At 48.9% G+C, this 15,630-nt stretch overlaps 1 protein-coding gene across 1 annotated transcript in view; it reads right to left on the bottom strand.

Moving 5' to 3' along the window:
- Positions 1 to 202: 202 nt before the first annotated feature.
- The window catches only part of dnah6 (dynein, axonemal, heavy chain 6), a 522,203-nt gene continuing 506,775 nt past the window's right edge, over positions 203 to 15,630 (bottom strand). The window contains exons 76-77 of the mRNA XM_072517256.1: positions 12,029 to 12,251; positions 203 to 819 (exon numbers count right to left, since the gene is read on the bottom strand). Coding sequence (XP_072373357.1) covers positions 716 to 819; positions 12,029 to 12,251 — 327 coding nt within the window. The 3' untranslated portion in view covers positions 203 to 715. The remainder of the gene's footprint in view (positions 820 to 12,028; positions 12,252 to 15,630) is intronic.

Here is a 15,630-nt window from a genome sequence, read left to right as displayed (position 1 = left end):
CTGCAGTGATAAAATCTGTGTATGACAGCTGGCAAGGTAGTGGAAACCTCAAAAACAATCCAGCAGATCTCCAGAAGGCAGATATCTTAAGGCAATTCATAATGAAATAGGCTAATTAGTGAGCCTTTCAAATTACAGTGAACGGGAGTACGTGAATCTACTCCAAATCAGGCTACAATTCATGAAATGGATAATATTGGGAGAAGGGGACAACATAAACATATTTTATTTGAAATAAAATAGAAAATCTAGGTGCAATTTTACATTTCAACAAAGTCTGTTTAAAATGAAACATCTTGATCAAAATCATTTATTTGTTTATTGAAATTTCATGAATAAGGCACAATCAGATTATTGAAGTATTTGGCCTCATATTTTTAACCAAAGAAAAATGTATTTCAGGAAATTATACTAATATTCATATAGCAAATTAAAAGTTTAGATAATTGAACTAATATTCAGGTACAAAGATGTAATGATAAATTTAAAAAAATAAATCAGTCACATATGAAAACTCAAGTAGGTACATTTGAAGTAGATGAATAAAAGTAAAATAGAAGCTTAGGTTTATGCAAAAGTTTATCCAAAATAATGATGCAGTTCAAAATTCAGTCAAAGACTCCAGTCCCTCAGCTTCTTTGCCATTTTTCAGACTTCTGTACACGGAAATAAATCCTCAAATAAGTGACGTGGCCTGCACAAATTGCGGCACGATTTACTCGTTCAGTTGGCAAAGCAGAGCAGCTCCTTTCGAGATCCAATAGTCGCTATCTCTTTTTGACGGCAATAGCATTGTCACGACAAAATTTGTAGAATGGCCTGCAATCACATAAGCAGGAATACTTGTTTTGTTAGATTGATTTGCAATCAGCCAAACTCTTGCCAGCTCAGGATGTAGAAAATATTGTAGTTCTGCCAGTGATTTCAAGAATGTAATCTAATCTGACAGTCAGCCACACGAGCTGAAAAACACTTTCAAATTGTCAACTACAAGTAGATTACATTTTTAAAAGCACCTTTGAAGAACAGCATGCAAAATTGGGAACAGAAAGTGAAAAATGCTGGAAATCTTGAAATAAAAATGTTTGGCTAATGTTCCAGTTTGATGGCCTTTCATCAGAGCTGGTTGGGGTTACAAATGAGCATTTTATAAGGACCAGAGCCAGAAGAAAAATGATTAGGAGAACAAATGAATGCTTTGCGATTGAGTGGAGAACAGGAGATGATTCCACGGTGCAAAAGAGGAAGGCGCTACTGAGAGATATTAGAGGAAAATAAGATGCATCGGAGAACCAGAGTTGTCCTCAAATGTGGGATGGGTGGAAAAAATGCAAATATCCCAAAACTTCAATAACCACATTCCCGTGATTAAACCAAGCTCTAGCTGGTTTAACATTCAATGGTATCTGCCAGTGTTGACCCTGATGGAGTTTCCAAGGTCAGTAAGAGGGCAGCTCATCTACACAGGGCGGGTGGGAACCCATCCCACAGCAGTCACCACACTGACCCCTGCTCAGGCAGCCAGAAGATCTTACCTTCCACTGGGGAAGGCTCTGTGTTGCTGCCACCACTGGGTGCCCAACCCCAACCCCACCGCAATTCTGTCCAGATTGAATACCCAAGGTGAGGTGAGAGTGATTTCCCTCAACATCAAGACAGCGTTTGAACAAGTATGACATCAAGAACCTCGAGTTAAACATAGGAGCAGGAGTAGGCCATTCAGCCCCTCGAGCCTGCTCTGCCATTAAATGAGATAATGGTTGACCTGTGGCTTAATGCCATATACCTACCTGCCTTTGGCCCATATCCCTTAATACCTTTGCTGAACAAAATTTGGAATCAATGAGAATGGGGGGGAAATCTCTCAGATGGTCGAATTCATACCTCGCATCGGGGTAGGTGGCTGGTGGTTGTTGGAGATCAATCATCTCAGTTCCAGGACATCACTGCAGATGTTCCTCAAGATAGTGTCCCAGGTAGTGTCCTGGGCCCAACCATCTTCAACAGCTTCATCATAATGTCAGAAGTGGGTTTGTGCGCTGATGATTACATAATGTTTGTGACTCATCAGATGCTAAAGCAGTCCCATGTCCCAATACGGCAAGACCTGCACAATATCCAGGCTTGGGTTGGCAAGTGGCAAGTAACATTCAGGTCACACAAGTGCCAGGCAATGACCATCTCCAATAAAGGAGAATTTAACCATTACTCCTTGACATTCAATGGCATTAACAATGCTGAATTCCCCCACTATCAACATCCTGGGGGTTACCACTGACCAGAAACTGAACTGGATGAGCAATATATATTTTCTGGCTATAAGAGCAGGTCAGAGGCTAGGAATTCTGTGGCAGGTAACTCACCTCCTGACTCCCCCAAAGCCTGTCCATCAGCTACAAGGCACAAATCATTTGTGTGGTGTAATACTCTCGAGCTGTCTGGATGAGTGCAGCTACAACAACACTCAGGAAGCTTAACAGCATCCAAGACAAAGCAGCCTGCTTGATTGTCACCCCTTCCACAAACATTCATTCCCTTCACCACCGATGCACAGTGGCAGTAGTGTGCACCATCTCCAAGATGCACTGCAAGAACTCACCAAGCCTCCTTCAAAAGCACCTTCCAAACCCATGCCCTCCTCTCAAAAGACAAAGGCAGCAGACACATGATAGCACAGTGGTTAGCACTGTTGCTTCACAGCGCTTGGGTCCTGGGTTCAATTCCTGCTTGGGTCACTGTCTGTGCGGAGTCTGCACATTCTCCCAGTGACTGCATGGGGTTCCTCCGGGTGTTCCGGTTTCCTCCCACAAGTCCCGAAAGATGTGCTTGTTAGGTGAATTGGACATTCCCAATTCTCCCTCTGTGTACCTGAATAGGCGCCGGAATGTGGCGACCAGGAGATTTTCACAGTAATCTCATTGCAATGTTAATGTAAGCCTATTTGTGACACTAATAAAGATTATTATTATTACTTGGGAACACCACCATCTGCAAGTTCCCTTCCAATACCTACGAGTAATATCTACTTGTCCCTAAACTCACCTTTACCCATGGTGTCTCGATAATTATTTCACCTTACTAACCACACCGTTACATCTAGGTGTCTCTCCAGGATCCACAGCTGAGGTTGAGGTGGCCTTGAGGGATCCCTGATGCCATGGGGCGTTTAAAGCTACGTGAGCACAGTCAATCGTCCCCTGTACCTGTAACAACCAACTATGGTCCTCTCGTTCTGCTGTTCTTGGTCCAGGTCGAAATGGATGAAGTCCGAGGCCCTTGCATAGAGTGCATCTGTGACCCCAGAAGCATTTATGAGCGAATGATTGCTAAATGCCACATAGGCCACCCGTGGAGCCCTGGAACGAACCTGTCGCGTAGATGTTGAGGGCTGCCATGACCTTCACAACCACAGAGAGGGGGTGCCCTCCGCCTCCACATGACAGCAAGTTGGACAGAATGAGGCACAGGTGCCTCACTGTCTCCCTGGTGAGGCAAAGCCTCCTATGGTACATATTGTCTGACAGCTCCATGAAGGGCATCTGGGTCCTGTTTAGCCTCAGTCTACTTCTTCACCTTCATGTCCCCATTCGGCTGTTGCTGCTTCCGGCCCTCGTGTCTGCTCTGTGGCCCCCTGTTCTCCTGGCACTGGTTGTAACCTGGGTGCTGTTGCTTGTTTCTGCTGCTCCAGCATTGTAACCAGCAGAGCTGTCAGCTCCAATGGCTCCATATTGATCTCAATCAGTAAACTTTGTGATGAATTTGATAAATCGTAATTTTATATTTTTTGCAGAATGTTATTAAAACCATGATTAAGATCCATACCACAGTATGACTGCTAGAGCAGTGATTAAGATGCCATAAAAGTGAGGTAATCATTGATTTTCAGGTGAAGTGTTCTGCTAATAGATCTTGAGATCCATTTACTTGTTTGGAAATAGCTAGCTGATGGAATATTGTTTCGGCTTGAAGAACCTTTTTCTGCTAAATGTGGTTCCATCTCTATTGCTTGACTGACCCCGGTCAATGCCCTCACCCCTTCAGAGTTGCATCAGGCCTTCTGTCTGGTTGTCCCTTCCTTTAATCTCTACATCACTGGGGGTTCTGACAGGACATTTCAATGGTGACCCATACCTCATGGGCAGGGTCAACTGGGCGGTTGTGTCCACCTCGAGGGCTAGGGATCCTCAATAGCAGGTGCTGGGGTCTGGCACCTTGTTTCACTCGATCCCATGCCGCCAAGAATTTATCCTTGAATCATGAGCTATCACCTCTCTCCTTGAGAATGTGGACAGCTGCATTGTTAAGTGATAACTCATGAAGGCCAATTAGTTTGATTAGAATGAGTCTCAGAAATGTTGGATGGCACAATTAATTTTTGCACAAGGGATAGGCAGGACTAATAGGCACTCTTCTTACTCAGGCTGCATCATCCCAAGAAGTTCATTGTTGTCAGGCCTTTACAAGTAAGACTACTGGGGAGCCACTCCATTAATTTTTGATGATTGCCACCCCCCACCACCCCAAGGCTGGGCACAGTCTTACCTTCTCCTTCGGGGTCTCATCTACTCAGCCCGTTAGGTCCACCTTCTTCAGTGTCATCACACCCTTCCCCCTACCTCATGAGCCCTGCACACACAGGCGCCACATACTCCCATGCCACTAACAGCTAACTAGCTCAACACTCGTTAAGCTTCACTTACAACACGGGCAGGAGACTGACACAATGCTCTAAACAATGTTTAACCAATGCAGGCAGCAGGTTTCTGGGCTACACACTCAATCTGCAACCCCACCCTGGTCACCGCCGGCCTCCACACCCCCCATCCAAGCCCTCCCTCCCCCCAACACCCTTGAGCTGCCCCTCCCTTCTGGAGCTGGGCAGCTGGCTCTGTCCCCTTGGGCCTCCTGGTTCTAAGTAGAGAGTGGTGCTCATCGCCTTCCTCCGTCTCGGAGGTCATGGCGCCTGCTTCCCATTTTTAAAAAGCAGCAGTAATTCACGCCCACATGACATCATGCCTGGTGGGTGGGAAGATTCAATGAGGTCTGAAGTTAACTAATTCGACTGTACATTATAATGCATTCAAACTGATGCAAATTAGGTTTGCACCCTTCCCGAAGATGAACTTGATCACATCATTGGAAAGGGCCCGGGAAGATTGTGATCGGAAATCCCGTCGGTGCAAATCCCGTTTTTGTCCTTGTAGCGCACAAAGACTCCGAGCGACGAATAGAGTGAAGTCGATGAGGCTTTATTAAGCATGACTGTTCCCCCGCAGTTCAGTAGTAGACTGCCTGCGGGGGAGGACTCCTGGTTCTTATACTCCGCCTTCAGGGCGGAGCTAGAGGTCAACGGCCAACCAGGACCCGGGATCTGTCAGCCAATGACATCACGGCTTCACAGTCCCACATGACCCCTAATGCATAGTACCACATTCACCCCTTGTTAAAAATGAACCCGGCGGGGTGATGCTTCGCATGGTGGTAAGGGTTTACAAGGCTGGTCCTGGGAGGAAAACTTTCGCATGTTATTACAGTATGTACAAGGTTTTTTTTTGTTTCGAACTATTTACAGTAATCGTCAGGAGAAAAAGACAAAATGTTCTCGTTAAAAGTCCACATATTGTAGTGTTAGATCGACGCCACGAGTCGGTCAGGCGGTCTGGTCATCTGTGTCGATCGCCTCGGCCCCGGTGGTGGTGGTGGTGCTTGTTCCGGTGTTGTCGTCTCCGGGAGCCTTACGGTTTCAGTTTGGGCTTCACTCCTGGTCGGGCCTGGGAGGTGGACCGATCCTCCTGGGAAGGGGGCGGTCGCGGGGTGCGGCGGTGGCAGGAAGGGGGTGATTGGTGTCGGGAGGGTGTGTGTGTTGCCGGCGGGCGCCAGATCTCGCAGGGAGACCGTGTCCTGTCGGCCGTCGGGGTACTCCACGTAAGCGTACTGCGGGTTCGCGTGAAGGAGGTGAACCCTTTCGACCAACGGGTCCGACTTGTGCGCCCGCACATGTTTTCGGAGCAAGATGGGTCCTGGGGCCGCCAGCCAGGTCGGCAGCGACGTTCCAGAGGAGGACTTCCTGGGGAAGACAAGGAGGCGCTCATGAGGCGTTTGGTTAGTGCTAGTACACAGTAGTGACCGGATGGAGTGGAGGGCGTCCGGGAGGACCTCCTGCCACCGTGAAACCGGGAGGTCCCTGGACCGTACGGCCAGTAGGAAGGTCTTCCAGACCGTGCCGTTCTCCCTCTCTACTTGCCCGTTCCCCCGGGGGTTGTAGCTGGTCGTCCTGCTCGAGGCTATACCGTTGCTGAGCAGGAACTGGCGCAGCTCGTCACTCATGAAGGAGGACCCCCTGTCGCTGTGGACGTATGCGGGGCAACCGAACAGTGTGAATATGGTGTTCAGGGCTTTAATGACTGTGGCCGCGGTTATGTCAGGGCAGGGGATGGCGAATGGGAAGCGGGAGTACTCGTCCACCACATTAAGGAAGTATGTGTTGCGGTCGGTGGAGGGGAGAGGTCCTTTGAAATCCAGACTAAGGCGTTCAAAGGGGCGGGAAGCCTTAATCAGGTGCGCACCATCCGGCCTGAAAAAATGCAGTTTGCACTCTGCGCAGATGTGGCAGTTCCTTGTGACTGTACGGACCTCCTCCAAAGAGTATGGGAGGTTGCGGGACTTAATAAAGTGGTAGAACCGAGTGACCCCCGGGTGGCAGAGGTCCTCGTGGAGGGTTTGGAGGCGGTTAATTTGTGCGTTGGCACATGTGCCGCGGGATAGGGCATCGGACGGCTCGTTCAGCTTTCCGGGACAATACAGGATCTCGTAGTTGAAGGTGGAGAGCTTGATACTCCACCTTAAGATCTTGTCGTTTTTGATTTTGCCCCGCTGTGCATTATCGAACATGAAGGCTACCGACTGTTGGTCCGTGAGGAGAGTGAATCTCCTGCCGGCCAGGTAATGCCTCCAATGTCGCACCGCTTCCACTATGGCTTGGGCTTCCTTTTCCACTGAGGAGTGGCGGATTTCTGAAGCGTGGAGGGTTCGGGAGAAAAAGGCCACGGGTCTGCCCGCTTGATTAAGGGTGGCCGCTAGAGCTACGTCGGAGGCGTCGCTCTCGACCTGGAAGGGGAGGGACTCGTCGATGGCGCGCATCGTGGCCTTTGCGATATCCGCTTTGATGCGGCTGAAGGCCTGGCAAGCCTCTGTCGACAGAGGGAAGGTCGTGGTCTGTATTAGGGGGCGGGCCTTGTCTGCATACTGGGGGACCCACTGGGCGTAGTATGAAAAGTACCCCAGGCAGCGTTTTAGGGCTTTTGAGCAGTGCGGGAGGGGAAATTCCATGAGGGAGCGCATACGTTCGGGGTCGGGGCCTATTATCCCATTGCGCACTACGTAGCCCAAGATGGCTAGCCGGTTGGTGCTAAAAACGCACTTGTCCTCGTTGTACGTGAGGTTCAAGGCTTTAGCGGTCTGGAGGAATTTTTGGAGGTTGACGTCGTGGTCCTGCTGATCGTGGCCGCAGATGGTTACATTGTCGAGATACGGGAACGTGGCCCGCAACCCGTGTTGATCAACCATTCGGTCCATCTCTCGTTGGAAGACCGAGACCCCGTTTGTGACGCCAAATGGGACCCTTAGGAAACGGTATAATCGCCCGTCTGCCTCGAAGGCTGTGTACTTGCGGTCACTTGGGCGGATGGGGAGCTGATGGTAGGCGGACTTGAGGTCCACGGTGGAGAAGACCTTACATTGGGCAATCCGATTGACCATGTTGGATATGCGGGGGAGAGGGTACGCGTCTAGTTGTGTGTACCTGTTGATGGTCTGGCTATAGTCTATGACCATCCTTTGCTTCTCCCCTGTCTTTACTACTAACACCTGTGCTCTCCAGGGACTATTGCTGGCCTGGATTATGCCTTCCTTCAGTAGCCGCTGGACTTCCGTCTGAATGAAGGTCCGGTCCTGGGCGCTGTATCGTCTGCTCCTAGTGGCGACGGGTTTGCAATCCGGGGTGAGGTTTGCAAACAAGGATGGGGGCTGAACCTTGAGGGTTGCGAGGCCGCAGATAGTGAGTGGGGGTATTGGGCCGCCAAATTTGAAGGTTAGGCTCTGTAGATTGCACTGGAAGTCTAATCCCAGTAATGTGGGGGCGCAGAGTTGGGGAAGGACGTAGAGCCTGTAGTTTTTGAACTCCCTCCCTTGCACCGTTAGGGTAACTATGCAGAAGCCTTTGATCTGTACGGAGTGGGATCCTGCAGCTAGGGAAATCTTTTGTGCGCTGGGACGGATGGTCAAAGAACAGCGTCTTACCGGGTCAGGGTGGATAAAGCTCTCCGTGCTCCCGGAGTCGACCAGGCATGGTGCCTCGTGCCCGTTTATCAGCACCGTTGTCGTCGTCGTCTGGAGCGTCTGGGGCCGTGCTTGGTCCAGCGTCATTGAAGCCAGCCGTGGTTGTAATGGTTGAGCGTCTTCTTCGAACCCGTGGAGCCGTCGACACTGGGGTCCGTTGTTGCCGTCCAAGATGGCGTCGGGGGTGAACAAGATGGCTGCCCCCATGCATCGCACATGGCTGGGGGGTCACAAGATGGCGGCGGGGGTGGACCAAATGGCTGCCCCCATGCGTCGTACAGGTCCGGGGTGGTCCAAGATGGCGGCCCCAGCGGGTCGCACATGGGGCGCTGGGGGGGCTGGGGAGCGTTAGGAACACGCAGGACTCCCTCTTCTCTGGGGACAGCGGTGGCCGGGACCCAAAGTGGTAGCGCCGGCGGGTCATACATGGGGCGCGGGGGGGGGGGGGGGGGGGGGGGGGTTGGGGAGCGTAAAAGGCGTGCAGGGCTCCCTGTTCTCCGGGGAGAGCGGTGGTCGGGACCCAAGGTGGTTGCGCCTGCGGGTCGTACATGGGGCGCTGGGGGGGTTGGGGAGCGTAAAAGGCGTGCAGGGCTCCCTGTTCTCCTGGGACCGCGGCGGCCTCCCGGGACCGGCACACAGCCGCGAAATGGCCCTTTTTCCCGCAGCTCTTACAGATCGCTGCGCGGGCCGGGCAGCGCTGCCGGGGGTGTTTCGCCTGGCCGCAGAAATAGCAGCGGGCTCCCCCGGTGCAACTTGGCGTTTGAACCGCGCAAGCCTGTGGGGTGTCCGGGGGGGGGGGGGTTTGTCGCGACGGGTGCGTACGGAGCCCAATGGGCTGCCATGCGGTCGGGGCCGTAGGCGCGGGTGTTTTGCGCGGCCACGTCTAGGGAGGCTGCTAGGGCCCGTGCCTCTGAGAGTCCTAGCGACTCTTTTACTAAACGTCTTTGGCGGATTTGGGAGGAGTTCATACCTGCCACAAAAGCATCACGCATTAACATGTCCGTGTGTTCATTTGCGTTCACCGGCGGGCAGCTGCAGGCACGTCCCAAAATTAGTAGCGCGGCGTAGAATTCATCTATCGATTCTCCGGGACTTTGCCGTCTCGTTGCGAGTTGATAGCGAGCATAGATCTGGTTTACTGGACGAACATAGAGACTTTTTAGTGCTGCGAACGCCGTCTGGAAATCCTCTGCGTCTTCGATGAGAGAGAAAATCTCCGTGCTTAACCTCGAGTGCAGGACCTGTAGTTTTTGGTCTTCTGTGACCCGGCCGGGGGCCGTTCTGAGGTAGGCCTCGAAACAAGTCTGCCAGTGCATGAAAGCTGCTGCTGCGTTCACTGCGTGGGGGCTGATCCTCAGGCATTCCGGGATGATCCTGAGCTCCATAGTCCTTTAGTCACGCTTAATAAATTGTAGCGCACAAAGACTCCGAGAGACGAATAGAGTGAAGTTGATGAGGCTTTATTAAGCGTGACTGTTCCCCCGCAGTTCAGTAGTAGACTGCCTGCGGGGGAAGACTCCTGGTTCTTATACTCCGCCTTCAGGGCGGAGCTAGATGTCAACGGCCAACCAGGACCCGGGATCTGTCAGCCAATGACATCACGGCTTCACAGTCCCACATGACCCCTAATGCATACTACCACAGTCCTCTGGTGGCATTTTGCGGTCACGGCCGGATTTGCGCCCAGGGCTAACGGGCCCCCTAAATTCACAGCCAATGACTTTGGAGGGGTATTGATTTTTTTTTAAAGTAGCAAAAGCAAAAAAAAGAATATCAAAGAAACCTGGCAATAAATGATTCAGTTTTCAATACCAAACTGAGCAAATTTCGATCAGCACATTTTCCCTGTCATTACACATAATGATGCAAAAGCCAACTTTTTTCCACCTTTCCACATCATCCAATAAGAACAGCCAGATCATGCATGGCACTCTGAGATAGACAGTGGAGTTCCTTTTAACACATTGTTATTGGCATATTTTAATTATCCCCACAGAAACTATCCCATTAGTCCTCCAGATGCGGTTGTCAATTTAATGTAACATTGGGTATAGTTTAGCCCGATCAGTACAAGCCCACCAACATTTCCCCAAAATTGTTTCATTCAATAGACACTGATCTGGATTGGATTAAAACTCACAGGATACTACGAGGCCTGGATAGAGTGGAGGTGGTGAGGACGTTTCCTCTGGTAGGATAAACTAGAACCCGAGGGCACAATCTCAAACCTTTAAAACAGAAATGAGGGGGAATTTCTTCAGCCAGAGGCTGATGAATCTGTGGAACTCATTGCCGCAAGAAGGCTGTAAAGGCTAATTCACTGAGTGTCTTTAAGAGAGTGAATGATCGGTTCTTCATTAATAAGGGGTTCAGGGGTTATGGGGAGAAGGCAGGAGATTGGAGATGAAAAACATATCCGCCATGATTGAATGGCAGAGCAGACCCGATGGGCCAAATAGCCTAATTATGTTCCTCCATCTTATAGACTTATGAATTTAAGATGAAAGGCCTTTGTGCTGCTTGACCCGATCTGTCATCCAGTTCCCTAGCAATTAGGGTTAAAACAGACGTACGTGGCCAGATTTCAAAGCAGAGTCAGCAACGCAACAGCTGGATGACTCCTGGATCCTTACCCCCTTTCCCCAACTGTGTTGTGCTCACAACATTATTTTTGAATGTCGATACTCTAATTGGCATCCAATTGGACGGGTCAAGTGCCTCCAGGAAGCAGGAGCCACTCGCCTATCACCAGAAGCAAAGGCAGTGGTAGCCCTGTTGAGGGCTACCACTGCCTTGCTGAGGACAGAAAAGACCAGTGGAACTTGAGATGGGGAAAAATGGCCATGAACTCAACCTAAAAGGTGCAGCAATGGTCCTAGTGCCCCTGAAGCTTCTCTTCTCCACAAATGAAAATAAACATTTTGATGTCCAATGAACCCAACAGCTATGCACTGTGGTGATATGCACATGTGCATATCTGTATATAACTGTTTATAAATGTTCAAATGTATAAAGCTTATCATTAGTACATGTGCTGGCAGTTATGACCTCCTGCCAGTAGGTGGAACCAGATATACATGGAGCCAGCTATACATCGGGTGACTGATGAGACACCTCAGTTGGTAGCAGGATGGAGAACAGGTCAGTCGCATCTCACAGTAGCTCAAGCAACTTAATTATCATCGTCTGTACATAATAAATACTTATTATAGGTAAACACACATGTTCTATGCGTGTCTTCATGATCGGGAAGCCATAGAACACAACATGCATGTGTGTTTTGGTTCAGCGAGTAAAGATTTAAAAATTGAAATCCTGATTATGCTGGGCCCTAACAGGCTCCTAATTTACAGCGTCATGGTTCCTATTCCCTCTCCCAACACCAGCCCTTTAAAAATTAGATCAAGGCCCAGAGGCATCGGAAGAACCTGACTTCGGGGACTGCGATTTTGAAATCATGTATGCACTGACCCCCAGGCATTTGGAAATCCAGTTCCTCGGGAGAGAAGCTTTGTTCACATAATGTGGCTTCTAGCAATGCGGTACAGAATTACCTCAATTCCCTCAGGTAAGGCAACGTTGCCAGCTACTATTTGCGCAGTCCCTGTGACATTCCTCGTTGATATCATATGCTCAACAAATTTCTCCCCCTTGATGTTTATTTCCCTTTGAGCTAACTTGAGTACAATACCTGTTGTTGATAGGGTTCCTGCTCGGGCCGATGTTTTGTAAAGCGGTGCGTGATACAGCGTTGGACTTGGTTCATAGTTCTGTGCAGGCTCAAAGTGCACAACCGGTAAAACAGAATTCATCACTTTGGGAATGGCATCTTCCAGCACCCTTTCCTTATTATCCCAGCGACAAGCATCCATAAACATTCCATGGACCAGTACACCATCTCGAGGGGAAGGTAACTGGTGGAAAGAGAAAACAGAAATGCACAATGAATAAATGATTAGAGAGAACATGCAGAGAAATCAACAAATATTTTAGATGCAGTTATGTTTCTTTGTCACAAAATAGGGCTTTTTCATCAAATTCTGCTTTTTAAAAAAAATCACAGATTATATTTATAGATATGGAGAAAACTTCCTGAGTTTTTTTTGCATTGTGGGCTATTCTCCAATGAATAAATCGTTATAGTTGCTTTGCAAGGAAACATGTAACGAACTTTACAATGTCACCATTGTACTCGGTCTCACAAGAGATTTTACGATGCTTGTGAGTGGAGAAGCAATGTCATCACTGTGTTAGCAACAAGCTTAATCTGCTGTTAATTTGAAACAAAAAATGCAAAGTGAAAATGTAGTAATTTCATTTTTATAAAACTTTCCACAAACAGACTCTTCTGCAGGATGACAAACAATGTTACATTCTACAAACAGCCATGAGTTGCTTGACCAACTAATATTTTGGTAATTTTAGTTAAGAGAGGACCATTGGTAGGATATCGGGAAATAGTCACTCTTCTTCAAAAAAACATGATGGGATCATTAGTGTCCACCTAGGCTCGCCACTTTATAAGAAAATCAGGATTTAGGTCCAATGTTTCATTCAAAGGATAGTGTAGCTACCTAAAGTGGCCAACTCCCGATTTAAAATGGCAAACAGCAAAGGCTGATGGGAAAGTCAGCCAACAAGACAAAAACCAGCAACTGCAGGTTTGCTGTGTATTTACCTCTGCAAAACCCAGACAACATCGATACTAGCGACCATTAGCATAACAAAGTAAACAGCCATCGGCATACTGATGAGCAATCCCCGAGAACAATAAGTAACATTTTGACACACAAAGCAAAGCCAGACTCCTTGGCACCAGCAGGAGCCAAAACAAAGGAGGTGAACGAGCACCTCAAGACCGCCCATCGATCAGGGAACTGCTCCAGTATTGGAGAAAATCGAAGGGGTGTGAGCACGGGAGCAATAGGTCAGAAGGTGAGAGCATTGAGGGAGAACTAGGGAATAGGGACAGTGTGGCTCTGAGGCAGAGCAGACAGGGAGAAGTTGGTGAACACAGCGGGTCTGGTGGCCTGAAGCGCATATGTTTTAATGCAAGAAGTATTACGGGTAAGGCAGATGAACTTAGAGCTTGGATTAGTACTTGGAACTATGATGTTGTTGCCATTACAGAGACCTGGTTGAGGGAAGGGCAGATTGGCAGCTAAACGTTCCAGGATTTAGATGTTTCAGGCAGGATAGAGGGGGATGTAAAAGGGGAGGCGGAGTTGCGCTACTGGTTCGGGAGAATATCACAGCTGTACTGTGGGAGGACACCTCAGAGGGCAGTGAGGCTATATGGGTAGAGATCAGGAATAAGAAGGTTGCAGTCACAATGTTGGGGGTTTACTACAGGCCTCCCAACAGCCAGCGGGAGATAGAGGAGCAGATAGGTAGACAGATTTTGGAAAAGAGTAAAAACAACAGGGTTGTGGTGATGGGAGACTTCAACTTCCCCAATATTGACTGGGACTCACTTAGTGCCAGGGGCTTAGACGGGGCGGAGTTTGTAAGGAGCACCCAGGAGGGCTTCTTAAAACAATATGTAGACAGTCCAACGAGGGAAGGGGCGGTACTGGACCTGGTATTGGGGAATGAGCCCGGCCAGGTGGTAGATGTTTCAGTAGGGGAGCATTTCGGTAACAGTGACCACAATTCAGTAAGTTTTAAAGTACTGGTGGACAAGGATAAGAGTGGTCCTAGGATGAATGTGCTAAATTGGGGGAAGGCTAATTATAACAACATTAGGCGGGAACTGAAGAACATAGATTGGGGGCGGATGTTTGAGGGCAAATCAACATCTGACATGTGGGACGCTTTCAAGTGGCAGTTGAAAGGAATTCAGGACCGGCATGTTCCTGTGAGGAAGAAGGATAAATACGGCAATTTTCGGGGACCTTGGATGACGAGAGATATTGTAGGCCTCGTCAAAAAGAAAAAGGAGGCATTTGTCAGGGCTAAAAGGCTGGGAACAGACGAGGCCTGCGTGGAATATAAGGAAAGTAGGAAGGAACTTAAGCAAGGAGTCAGGAGGGCTAGAAGGGGTCACATAAAGTCATTGGCAAATAGGGTTAAGGAAAATCTCAAGGCTTTTTACACGTACATAAAAAGCAAGAGGGTAGCCAGGGAAAGGGTTGGCCCACTGAAGGATAGGCAAGGGAATCTATGTGTGGAGCCAGAGGAAATGGGTGAGGTACTAAATGAATACTTTGCATCAGTATTCACCAAAGAGAAGAAATTGGTAGATGTTGAGTCTGGAGAAGGGTGTGTAGATAGCCTGGGTCACATTGAGATCCAAAAAGACGAGGTGTTGGGTGTCTTAAAAAATATTAAGGTAGATAAGTCCCCAGGGCCTGATGGGATCTACCCCAGAATACTGAAGGAGGCTGGAGAGGAAATTGCTGAGGCCTTGACAGAAATCTTTGGATCCTCGCTGTCTTCAGGGGATCTCCCGGAGGACTGGAGAATAGCCAATGTTGTTCCTCTGTTTAAGAAGGGTAGCAAGGATAATCCCGGGAACTACAGGCCGGTGAGCCTTACTTCAGTGGTAGGGAAATTACTGGAGAGAATTCTTCGAGACAGGATCTACTCCCATTTGGAAGCAAATGGACGTATCAGTGAGAGGCAGCACGGTTTTGTGATGGGAAGGTCGTGTCTCACTAACTTGATAGAGTTTTTCGAGGAGGTCACTAAGATGATTGATGCAGGTAGGGCAGTGGATGTTGTCTATATGGACTTCAGTAAGGCCTTTGACAAGGTCCCTCATGGTAGACTAGTACAAAAGGTGAAGTCACACGGGATCAGGGGTGAGCTGGCAAGGTGGATACAGAACTGGCGAGGCCATAGAAGGCAGAGAGTAGCAATGGAAGGATGCTTTTCTAATTGGAGGGCTGTGACCAGTGGTGTTCCACAGGGATCAGTGCTGCGACCTTTGCTCTTTGTAGTATATATAAATGATTTGGAGGAAAATGTAACTGGTCTGATTAGTAAGTTTGCAGACGACACAAAGGTTGGTGGAATTGCGGATAGCGATGAGGACTGTCGGAGGATACAGCAGGATTTAGATTGTTTGGAGACTTGGGCAGAGAGATGGCAGATGGAGTTTAATCCGGACAAATGTGAGGTAATGCATTTTGGAAGGTCTAATGCAGGTAGGGAATATACAGTGAATGGTAGAACCCTCAAGAGTATTGAAAGTCAAAGAGATCTAGGAGTACAGGTCCACAGGTCATTGAAAGGGGCAACACAGGTGGAGAAGGTAGTCAAGAAGGCATACGGCATGCTTGCCTTCATTGG

Source organism: Scyliorhinus torazame, chromosome 9 (genome assembly GCF_047496885.1).
Source record: "Scyliorhinus torazame isolate Kashiwa2021f chromosome 9, sScyTor2.1, whole genome shotgun sequence".
In the NCBI taxonomy this organism is placed as follows: domain Eukaryota; kingdom Metazoa; phylum Chordata; class Chondrichthyes; order Carcharhiniformes; family Scyliorhinidae; genus Scyliorhinus; species Scyliorhinus torazame.
Note: the sequence above shows the minus strand (reverse complement) of the source record. Positions and strands in the feature narration are given on the sequence as shown.